Genomic DNA, 11954 nt, shown 5'->3' on the forward strand with positions numbered 1-11954 from the left:
GTTTTAAAAAAAATCACGTTTTCCATTTTCATCGGTTTTTGGGTGGTGTAAGGGAAATTTCCTGTAAATTGTTCTTTTTTTTTTGTTCCATTTTCTTCAATCCAGATTTTCATTTCAGAATTTTGCGATTTTTTTTCTTTCAAATGGGTCTTGTCAGAGGAACCAAGACTGTAAAACAAAAAATAAAAACAATCCATTAAGATGTATTCGATGCAACAGAATCCCACTTGTGTAAATAGTAAAAGTATCACATTTTCCACCTACGCAATATGAGTGCCCGTCTAGAAAAATCTCTGCTTGCAAAATGCAGTAATACTAATACTGGATCAAATATTTAAGGTTGACTCCTATTCTTTGATTTAAATTGGGTTTAAATGCACAGATGACAGAACGCAGTGAGACTAAAACACACAGGGGGTGGGATTAACTGGTACTGTCAATCACAATAATTAACAGAACAAGATATTACCGCCCACTTTAGGTGTTGAAGCATCATTTCTCCAATCACAGTTGAAATCATAAAATCAAAGTTGACTCGGCCATACAATTTTTGGCCAGCAGAGGGCTCCCCCGAGTCAAAGCCAATACATAAAACTCAAGGAGAACCCTCTACTGCCTAAGTGAAAGAATTCAACCCAAATATTTTACAAGCTATAGTTTTTTACTACAATATGTAAAATTTGATGACCCTAAAATAAAATTTTGCATGTTTTGACAAAGAATTTTGACTTCTGGTGTCCCCAAACGAAACGGTATTGCTCACTACCCCTGGTGCCTTGTGAGGCAAATTACCGGGTCACACTCCTTTAAGGGCTGAGCTTATCCATTTCCCCGCATGAAAAGGCAGCTGAGCGGAGCAGATTTGGCACAAAGGAACATTCTGGAAGTCAGCTCTTGGAAACCCTGCTAATTTGGGGAAGCAAGCTTTTGTTTAGTTTGAATCTTGTAGGTCACAAAAAAAAAGTTTGCTTCTCACACCCAGCCCCATGTGGTCCATGGACTCTGAGAGCCCCCCCTCCCAGCCAACTTCCCCTCTCTCTCCGTCACTCTGACTGTAATCCTTGGCAATAGTGACCATCCTCTTTTCTTGCCACCTCCCTCCCCTTCAAGTTCAACTGGCTATGACATCATGTCTGGTTGCTGCGGGCAACCAGACAGAAGGGACGTGACTTCTCTGAGGAGCGTATGGCTTAAACTTTTCTCTGCTGGCCGCCCAGCTCCCTTCCTTGTTCCTGGCTTGCTGCAGTACCCGTGTCTGGCCAACAGGGGGCTCTTCACTCCACCTTTTCACTCTCTTCCTACCCCGGCCTGCGTGAACACACCTCACCGCAAAGTGACCGCCTGACTTTGAGTGGTCGGCCCTTTCCCGGAGCCACAGCTCGCTCTGACGTTTTCCTGAGATGTTCCATTTGGCCGGGGAGGCAGATAAGGGTGGAGCTAGATGTGGCGGTGCCGTCGGGAGGTGAAGCTCTAGGGAATTTGCACTGTGCAGAGTTGTGCTGCGTGTGTGTGTGTGTGTGTGTGTGTGTGTGTGTGTGTGCACACACGTAGGGGTAATCTTGCGGTTGAGAGTGATAGCAAGTCCCAAAATATTTAGAAGAAGGTAGACGTGTAAGCAAACGGGTGCAATCCTGTGTGGAGTCTGCCCTGGGATGTGACTTCATCTGAGGGCCGGCTGCAGTGGGGAGGAAGTGGGGGGATCCTGGGTGGGACGGGGGGCCAGAGATGTACTCCATGTGTCAGGGAGCTGAGCTGTGGCGGACACGAGTGCCGTTGGGTCTTAATGAATAAAGTGCAGAGGGTAACGGGGTAGGCGCAAGGCGGCGCAGGCATTACTAATGAGCTCCGCCCGTGACAGCCACCAACAAACACACGCACGCACTCTCTGGGGGAGGGGGGCGGAGTGGGAGCAGGACAGAAGGAGGGACAGAAAGAGAACGTGAAGTGGGGAAAAGGACGAGGGCAGGGTGTGGAGACAAAGCCAGAAATGGAACAAGGGAAGGGGTCATGGGGAAAATGGAGAATTTCCGGAGAGAGGAGGATGAGGGAAGATGAAGGTACACGTCCTGAAGGAGAACACAGCTGCCTGGCTGATGTCACAGGCGGTGGGCGGGACCTGAGTGGTGATGGGGGGAAGGGCGTGAGTACGTGGTGGTGGTGGTGGGGGGGTCGCAGGAAGGGGCCCACCTGGGTCTGCTGGGGGATGTTCAGAAAGTTGTTGTCCCGTGATCCGATGCTGACAAACCTGTTGGGAGCTGTGGGCCCTGGCGCTGTGTATGCTGCGGGGAGAGAGGCACAGAGAGCCGTCATGCTGCGTGCCCACTGCCGTGCCCACCATGGGCACGCCATACACACCCAGCCACTGCTCACGTAAAACCCGCCACATCCTAGGCTGAGACTCTGCTGCTGGGCTTGGGGGGGGGGGGGGGGGTGGTCACAGACCGTGCGCCTTTAACAGAAGCGCCTCCATTATGGCTGCCGTCGTCTCCAGAGGCATGTGGTGGACGGACCCGGTGGGACAATAGGCTCCGCCCCCTCCGGTGAAGAACCCCGTGGGAGAATTAGGCTCCGCCCCCTCTGGTGAAGAACCCCCGTGGAGAATAGGCTCCGCCCCCTCCGGTGAAGAACCCCGTGGGAGAATAGGCTCCGCCCTCTCCGGTGAAGGGCCCGTGGGAGAATAGGCTCCGCCCCCTCCGGTGAAGGACCCCCATTTCTCCTTGTGTCCATGGAGCCAGTGGGGATATCCACACTGAGCTGAGCAGCTAACACCTCACCTTTTAAGTTGTAGGGGTGGTGAGGATGGGACCCAGGTTGGGGGGGGGGGGAGGGTGCAGGTCGGGAAGAAAAAGGGATTGTGGGAGTGGGAAAGGGTTGGGCTCAGGTCCCTGATGATAATGCCCTTAGCGATTCTATCAAATTTAGGGCAGTTGTGTACAGTGGACTCCAGTGCAGATTCCCCCAGTGTCTGTGAATCAGTAAGTGTGTATAGTGGGTGGTGGGGGCGGGGTAAGAAATGTGTGGGGAGTGTTCTTTAAGGTGTGTGTGTGGTGTGTGTGGGAGGGGGGTTGGACAGTGACCTTTTTGAAAATGCAAATGAAATATGTTCCATTAACTTCATACCCAGTTAAAAAATTTATAAAAACAAAACAAAAGAACAGGTAAGGGGGGAGTCAGGGGTGGGGGGAGGGGGTAAAAGTAAAGCAACAAGCAACAGATAACGACAAAGAATGCAACCTTGAAACTGGGGGGGGGAACAAAGAAAATACAGTTTAGAGAGTAGCGACACAAAAACGGAGAAAGGAGCGACTCGTGTGCTCCATCCAGTGCCCCTGGGCTGGGCGGGGCCCATGGGCCGCCCTCCCCCACTGCCCCGACTCAGCAAACACGCAGGCCAGCACACCCCGGGGGGACCGCCAGGCCCCCCACGCCCGACCACGCTCACTGCCGATCCAGCGCCATCGGCCTTTCTGGACGAAACGTAACTGCGTTTATTTTTTTTAACAGATTTTCATGTGGAAGTGGCAGGGGATTGTGGGTAAGTGGGACGGGAGTTTGGAGTCCACGCCAACTGCCCTAAATTTGTTCCCTTTGAATAAAAATAAATAAGCATAAATAAACAATACAAAAAAAAAAAATTATAAAAATTAGGTGGGATGGATTTGGTTCGCCTTCAGCTCGGAATCAATCCCAATTTGGAGACGAATTTCTCTGCTGGGTCTCCCATAATAGACATATTTTCAACTGTAATCCAGGTCGAGGCTCAGGGAGGGTCACGCACATGAGACCGGCGTCCTCGTGCTTCATCAGCGAGAGAGCCCAAAGGAGCGACAGCGGAATGGGTCTGGGCGGAGCCTGCGGATGAGTCCTGCCACAACACCGGGAAGGCGCTAGTGAGACGTCGTATGTGTCAATTACAGCTGGGGTGGTGCTTATTATTGGCTGGGCGGGGCGTACGCAGAACGATTTTGTTCCCTAGGCTGCTTCTCTTGGCTTGCCTTTGTGATTTTATTTTCTTTTTTTTTGTGGCGTCACTTACACGGAGGTGCGGGCGTGCTGAGTCCCGCCGTCAGGGGGTGTGCTGCTGGGTTAGAGTCGGGCATTGGGGAGGGGCACTGGGCGGGGCCACGGGGGGGAGGTGGCGGCAGCAAGAAGGAGCCCGGCATTTTGCTCTGGCCGCTCCCGTTTGGCTGCAGACAACACAAACAGGGTCAGGGCGACAGTGAGCGCTTGCACACGGCTAAAGGAGCAGGCAGGCAAGGCGGGCGGCTTCGAGGTGGGGTGGGGGGGGTGGGGCTGAAAATAAGCCATTAGGGGAGAATTTGAGGAGTGGGAGAAAAGAACAAAACCCCAAACCGAAAGGAGTGATGTGGTTCCATCTTGGGTACTGATTGTCGGGGGAAGGCTGGTGGAAGTGGGGTGGGGGGGTGGGGGGGGGTGGGAGGGGCAAATGAAAAAGAAATTGTTGATCAGTTCAGTGAGAAGAGTGAATGGATGAGGGATCGTCTTCGATATGGCAACACGACCGGGATTTCAAACAAAATAAAACCAAAACCAAAAACAAAAGCCCGGGTGAAGTTAACTGACATTGAGGACAGCCCAAAGGATAACTGACAATGCAAGTTAACGACTGACATGGGACATGGGGGTGGATGACCGAGTAAACGGCTCAGGTGGCAATCGAACACGCCGAGGGGAAAACAAAAAAAACACACACACACACACACACAACGTACACACAAGAGCAAAGGGAAAAGCCAGACGTTCCCTTGAGAGCAGCCCAATCAGAACTCACGGGCCAGTCCACGTGTTCCTCTCTCCTCCAACCACAATGAGAGATTCCTAAAAGTCACCACCCCCTTGCCTTCAACCAGCAAGAGAACTATTCTGAGGCTCAGATGACGTGTCATGTCTTGAAGAATCTGCTACCCCTCCCCCCAGCATAATTTTATGGCTAAAAACATATTTTCCTGAGATTTTCCTTTCCTTAGATCTGCTGCTATCCACGGGAACTCAGATATGACTCGGAAATGGCTCTTGTCGTAACCCATAGTGTGTAACAGCAGAGAAAAGTGTGCGGTTCATTCGCTCTGCTGGAAATCACTCGATGTCTGGAGATTTGCATTCAGGAGGAGAGGATCAGATAGAGGGCGGATGTCTTTCTATGCATGTGCCATCTAGCTATGCTCAGAATTTTATTTAAACATATTTAGAAGACCTTTCCAACGTCATCAGAAGAGGGGAATTGTGCATGTAAAGAAGTGCAGGCCAAGCATGGGTGGTGGAGGGTACATTGGTCAGACTGGTGTTTAGTCAGGATAGTGTACACAGGATGCTAACTGTAATTCCAGGTCGCAGGTCAATCCAGTGCACTGGGACGTGATCTTAAACTACTGAAACACTAGAGAGAAATAGCAGACGTGATGGAGCTGATGGTTTCCGATTTCCACCCCCCTGTACCGGCTAACCCCCCTCCTGTCGCTGTTTTGAGGGTCCTCCTGGTACATGTGTCTGCCAGGGTCCCCGTCTACCGTCCCCCTGAAATGCTAACATCAATAGGCTCGTGTGCTCTTCACTGTGCACGTGCCCTGAGCAAGTTCCTCCAACCCACCCACCCACGGGTCCCCTCACCTGTGCGCTGGGCTGCCCCGAACCGTCCGAGCAGACAAACTGCACAAACTCCTTGAGGGGGTCCTGTCCTGGGTGGTGGTGGTAGCGGATGGTGGGGTGGGTGAAGTAGGGGCTGGACTGCTGGATGATGGAGGGGGAGGGGAAGTGCAGGGCAGACGCCGAGGCACGGGGGCTCCCTGGAAGGAAAGGAGGGAAAGGGGGACAGGGAGGGTCAGTGGCAAGGCGCTTCTCCAACCTGTTGCTGCCAGCTGACAGCGGCGCCCTCTAAAGCGTTAGTGGGGCACTGCAGGTACAGAGGACTGTTTGGGCCCCCTAAGTAGAAGGGGACTGGGATCCTCAGCGGAATGAGAACGGATGACCTAGTACTTCTCAAGGGCATGCCGAGCACACAACTCGCATAGTGTGGGAATTCGGAGAGCCACTGAAGGGCGTGGCCAAACATCTGCTCTTACCTACATGCATAAATCAGCCTCCAGCAGAAACACATGTATACTCAAGGGGACACATAAATGAGACGTATGCTAAAAAGACCAGAGGGGCTTTGTACCGCAATTCGGCAAATTCCCCGTGATGTCAGGCACTTACAGAAAAGCTGAAACACATGGAATATCACTTACGTAATATTATTTCATGTTCTTTATGTGATATTGCGAGTGGCACGATGATACGAACCGGCTGGGATAAAAACGTGACCCACTAAAATGCAGTTGTGTGAAATCTGCGAGATGTGCTGTTGAAGGCTTATTCTTGCAGACCGGGGTCCTGCGGACGTCCGGTCCGGAAGGCTGCTTAATGGGAACATTCGGTAAGGAAATGGGATCTGTGTGTGTGTGCATGATATGGGCGCATATGCATTCTTTATCGATTTTGTTGCTGACAGGGATGCATCCCATTCTAAAGGCCTGGGCCAAAACTGAACAGTGGTGTAACCGCAGCTCGGCCTCCAAACGCCTTCTGCTTCACATTGGCCCGTTTTTACCACGAGTGACAGCAGTGAGGCCCAGGGCTGGATCAGAGTATCACTGAGGGTGATAGAGAGACTGCCTACCTGCTGGGCAGACAGGGAAAGAATGTGTGTTTGTGTGGGTGTCATGTAGGATAAGGAGTGAGAGATTGTGTGTGTCTGCATGCACACACACCCCCCCCTCCCCACTATGCTGTGCACCTACCCATCCTTGGGCCGCGCGTGTGACAGCCCTTGGTTCACAGTCAGTCTCTCAGCATCCTAACCCCCCTCTTTCTTACCCCTCCAGGGCATCCTCATCCCCCTCTTTCTCCCTCCTGGCTCAGAGCATCCACACCCCCTGTTTCTTTCTCCTGACCTACAACATCCTCATCCCCCTCTTTCCTACTACTGACCAAGAGCATCTCATTCCCCTCTTTCTCACCCTCAGCTTGAATCATCCTCTTCCCCCCTCCCAGCCTAGATCATCCCCATCACCCTCTTTCTCACCCTTGGCTCAGATTATCCCCATCCTCCTCTTTTTCTCTCTCAGTTCAGATCATCCACATCCCTCTTTCCCACTACCCGGTCCTTCCTTTATTCCTCCTTAATCTCATTAGGAGCTGGGCTGGAGCCAAACATCACAGGGTGCTGGGCACCGATTTGCCCCCTACATACAGCCTTGCCAACCCTCTCTCAAACGCACACACCACCTACCCCTCTCATCCTTATACACAGAGACAGGGACACACACACACACACACAATCTCTCTATCTCTGTCACACACACAGGCACACACCCGCTTTTTATACTTTGATGTGATTAGATTCTGAAACCCACGTCAACAAACCCTGCCATGCTGGCACCCAACCAATTCAGAGCCAGTGTAAGGTATGTCCTATGGATGAGAGAAACATATGGCATGTTCTGTGATGTCAGGAACAGTAACTTGACACAAACTCTGCATCACATCCTTGACGTCCTCACTGATGTAGATGCTACAAGCTGGAAGACCCGCAAGAGGCTTTTGCTCCAAGCAGACACCCAGACAAAACAATGCACAAGCACGGCCTTCCAAACAAACAGTAAGACAAAACAAACAATGCAAATGCACACCCTAGGAAACACACAGACAAAGCAAACAATTCAAACACAACCCTCTAAAGAAACACACAAACAAATGTTTAACATAAATCCACGCCAACAATGTTGGGTTTTCAAAATTGAATCACTTTCTTTAGGTATAATATCCATACTTGTATATAATGGTCGTAATATACACCATTCTCCGTATCATTGTACATGCAGTATGCTCTTCCACTGTAAGGTCAAACACGCTCCCTGGTACAGCAGAAAACACTGCTTCTTCTCATTTTCTTCAGAATTCTGCAGAATTAATCTGTTACTTTAGATAATCGGTATCTACAAAATGCAGTTTGTGGGAGAGATGATCAACAAGAGGACCATACATGCTGGATTGTACATCTCTGCTGGAAGAACTACAGAAGATACTTTGACACTTGATCAAATCTAATGATTCAAAATACCCATGAATCAGAGGAGAGTCTCACTGTGAATGCATTGCGGGGTTCATTGGGCAAAACAGTTGGAAGATCCCTCATCCAGATTTATCAAGAGCAGTAAGAATTTTGAGCACCCGCCACCAGAGCTTCCCAGAAGGTTTGGCCCATGTTATGTGTAGGCATGACCATCAGAGGACTAAAAGCACTTAGGATCCACCAAAAGCCAGAGTATGAAACTATGGATAGATGCCATGAATACCATTTTTGACCCCAACCTTCATTTAACAAAAAATAAAAAATGGTGAAAACAGCCACGATCAGAGGTTTAGTTCTGTTGGTTAGTTCTGATGAGTGGATGATTGGATCTTGGAAGGTCACAACACCAACACCACATGGCGATTCACAAGTGGTTATGAAGTGACAGGGAGGGGGAAGCACAGAGAGAAAGGGAGAGACAGCAGAATCTGGACAGAGAGAGGGGTGCATGATGGGAAGGTTCCGCAAGAGAACAAGGCAGACATCCACAGAAGGTCCAGCACTCTGCGCTGACTCAGCAGAAACGACACCCTGCATAAAATTGGAGCTCTTTCACCACTGCCTATGGTTCCTATGACCCAGTAGGGTGGTACGTCATCCAGGCATAGGCCTAGCTACATCCCACTGTCTGACTGGTGTTTTATGAGCTTTAATGGGCCTAGCTGGTGAGACTCGATTCGGTGAGACTTACATGCCAGCGGCTCACTGCCAAACAGAACATTTCCACTGGAACAGACAACGGTCAGCTGGGGGTTACCCCCATGGCAGCATACAGCTGAATGGGACACAAGGAGGTACCACACGACACTGGACCCATAGGATTGGTTCTGGCCTCCTACCCCAGTCACACAACACCAACAAGAGTGGGGGGGAGGGCGAGATGGATGAAGCGAATGGGGCTGAGGAGGAGGAGCTCGTCACTCAGCTGTCCAATCACGGAAACACTCAAACTGTGCTGATTGGCTGAGAGGAAACAGGTAGGAGTAAATCACAGGTGAGATTGATTTTTATTTATCTGATTTGTCTGAAAGAGGTGGGGGGAGGTGAGGGGGAGGGGATCCATCTAATTTCAAACACACCCAAATTGCCCATGATTTTCTGTCCCCTCTCATCCCCTCCCACTGCTCTCCCTTCCCCCCTCCCCATGTCTGGGCCTGGGGGGTACCTCGGGTCTCACCTGGTCTCACTCCCGCCAGCACTGGCAGCGGGTGGTGGGTGAACGCCATGCGGGGCGACCTCGTCTGGGGCGACAGGGCGCTGAAATCGAACTTTCCCGGCTTCTTAAGAGAACCAGGCGAGGAGAGTCCTGGCAAAAATGGGATCAACAAATGGCAGAACAAAGACGTGGGTTTAATTCACAAGGTTTCCATCGGTTGTGTGAATGAGTCTTTTCAATGGACTTTAGTTTGCTCTGGTTACTTTAAAGGGTAGCTTTCCTGTAGGTTGCTACTCTGTTTGCTTTTCATGTCATGGTCATGATAAGCTTCTCAACTGCAGTCCTGGCAAAAGAACCTCAACCAGCACGCTGGCATCTTTGTTTCTAATTCAGAACCTCCACAGACTTAGAGTAACCCCCCCCCCCCCCCCCAACAGAACAGCGGGAGCAAAACAATGAGTGAGATGCTGGATTATATGGGTTTGGGTTTAAGGGGCTCTGACATGTGGTGGGACACACACACATGACTATGACATCAATGCAGTAGGGAAATGGGGACGTGATATACCCCCTTAATAAAGCAGGGAAACAGGGACGCAATCTGCCCCCTCAATGAGACAGACAAATGGGGATATGATCTGCCCCTTCGATGGAGCAGGGAAATGGGGTCGTGATCTGCCCCCTTGATGGAACAGGGAAATGAGGACAAGATCCTCCCTTCTTGAAGGAGTAGGGCAACAGGGACACCATCTGCCCCCCTCAACGAAGCAGGGAAATGAGGACTAAATCTACCCCCTGGATGGAGTAAGGAAACGGGGGAATGATCTATCCCCTCGACGGAGCAGGGGAATGGGGATGCGATTTACTCCCTTGCTGGAGTAGGGAAATGGGGACACAATCTACCCTCTCAATGGAGTAGGGAAATGGGGATGCAATCTGCCCCTTCGATGGAACAGGAAAATGGGGACATAATCTGCCCTCTCAATGGAGTAGGGAAATGGGGATGTAATCTGCCCCTTCGATAGAACAGGAAAATGGGGACATAATCTGCCCCCTCAACAGAGCAGAGAAACGGGGATGCAATCTACCCCATTGATGGAGCAGGAAAATGGGGACACAATTTGCCCCCTCAACGGAGTAGGGAAATAGGGCTGTGATCTACCCCTTTGATGGAGCAAGGAAACAGGGCCGTGATCTACCCCCATACCGGAGTAGGGAAACGAGGACGTGATCTATCCCCACGCTGGAATAGGGAAACGGGGACGTGATCTTCTCCTCCTAACTCCAAACTGCCTTGTCATTCTGCATTTTGTGTCTATGCTCTCTGTCACGGTTTTCTCCCAAAACCCTGAATGATGGATGGACTTTGGTTCAAAATCTTTGTAAGAGGAATCATTTCTCAGTATTTAGACCCCCCAGTGAGCAGGGCAGCCCGGGGTGGGTGACCCCAAAGGGAAAATCAAGTGTTTGATGACAGGCCCGGAACTCCCACTGCTTGTCAGATGATGCATAAAAAACATTAAGAACTTTTCTGTTCTTCTGGGATTTCAAATGATTATTTTTTTCCGTTAGTTGTTGCAGGCCTTGCATTGTTAGCCTGAGTGCTGTGCGGAGGAGTCCAGCCCTGACTTCCAAAGCGGCTTCCGGTCGCCAGGGGCACCTGGGGGGGGCTCACTGTCCGGCACAGATTGTAAACACCGCAAGAGCACGGGGCCGACAAAGCTCGGCCCCTGGGAGCGGAAGGCAGCAGCCCCGTGCATGATGAAATTAAACAAAAGCAAAGGAAGGAGCTGCAAGACTCAGAAACCGTGAGCTAATTAAAGGCGGTATTATGCTAACAGATGGCTTTATCAAACGAAACGTGTTTCATGTTATCCGCTAAATATGTGCCGACATCTCTCTCAGTTCTCTGTTTCTCTCGGGCTGTAATTTATGGATACAAGCATTTGTCTGGGACAAAAAAAAACAAGTTTTTAAAAACATGAAAAAGTGTGGAGTTTTACACCAGAAGCGCTCTGGCCTGGTCCATTCTGGCCTGGAGGAGGAGTTACGAGGGGTCTGCCGTTTGGGTAGAGGACCCTCTCCTGCCAGGATAAGGGCAGGAGAGAAAAGGAAAAGCGAGGATAACTTGGGAAGAGATGAGAAGGTGTGAGGGGCTAGGAATGGGGGTGTCAGGATGGGTTTGCTTAAACAAGGCCTGTAGCACCTGGCTCCACTCACGCCATATGAGGTTATGAGACGCTTTCGAGAAAAGAGCGAGATAAAGGACCGAGAAAGAGAGGAGTACAGCAACACAAAGGGCCGGCTTGCGTTGGAGCCTGGCATGGGAGATGCTCTTACTCAGGGACCAAGGCTGGAACTGGAAGCTGTGTGGAGTTGAAAATAACCCCCTTCAGGGCTTTTGTCGCTTGGAGAAGGCTGGTGTTTTTTTTATTTTAGCTCTGTGTCCTGGTGGCCATGTTCTTTCCTTCAACAGCGTGGTACAGGGCGTCGAATCGCGTCCGCCTGCCGTCCGACAGCCCGCAAAGCCATAGTCGGGCATGTGTGAGTCTGCGTCAATATAGCAACGCGTGGGCGGGTGTTAATGTTCTGTTCAGTCTTCAGCAAGTAGGAGTGGGTATGGGAACGTGTTAGAGGGATTTTTTTTTTCCCCAAACAGCACCTGCG

General features: G+C 50.8%; 1 protein-coding gene across 1 annotated transcript in view; it reads right to left on the bottom strand.

Annotated features, from left to right (window-relative positions):
* Positions 1–11954, bottom strand: part of LOC125742104 (nuclear factor 1 X-type-like) — a 61426-nt gene continuing 49472 nt past the window's right edge. The window contains 5 exon segments of the mRNA XM_049013774.1: positions 1–168; positions 2188–2279; positions 4037–4187; positions 5629–5804; positions 9309–9437. Coding sequence (XP_048869731.1) covers positions 154–168; positions 2188–2279; positions 4037–4187; positions 5629–5804; positions 9309–9437 — 563 coding nt within the window. The 3' untranslated portion in view covers positions 1–153.

Source organism: Brienomyrus brachyistius, chromosome 5 (assembly GCF_023856365.1).
Source record: "Brienomyrus brachyistius isolate T26 chromosome 5, BBRACH_0.4, whole genome shotgun sequence".
In the NCBI taxonomy this organism is placed as follows: Eukaryota; Metazoa; Chordata; class Actinopteri; order Osteoglossiformes; family Mormyridae; genus Brienomyrus; species Brienomyrus brachyistius.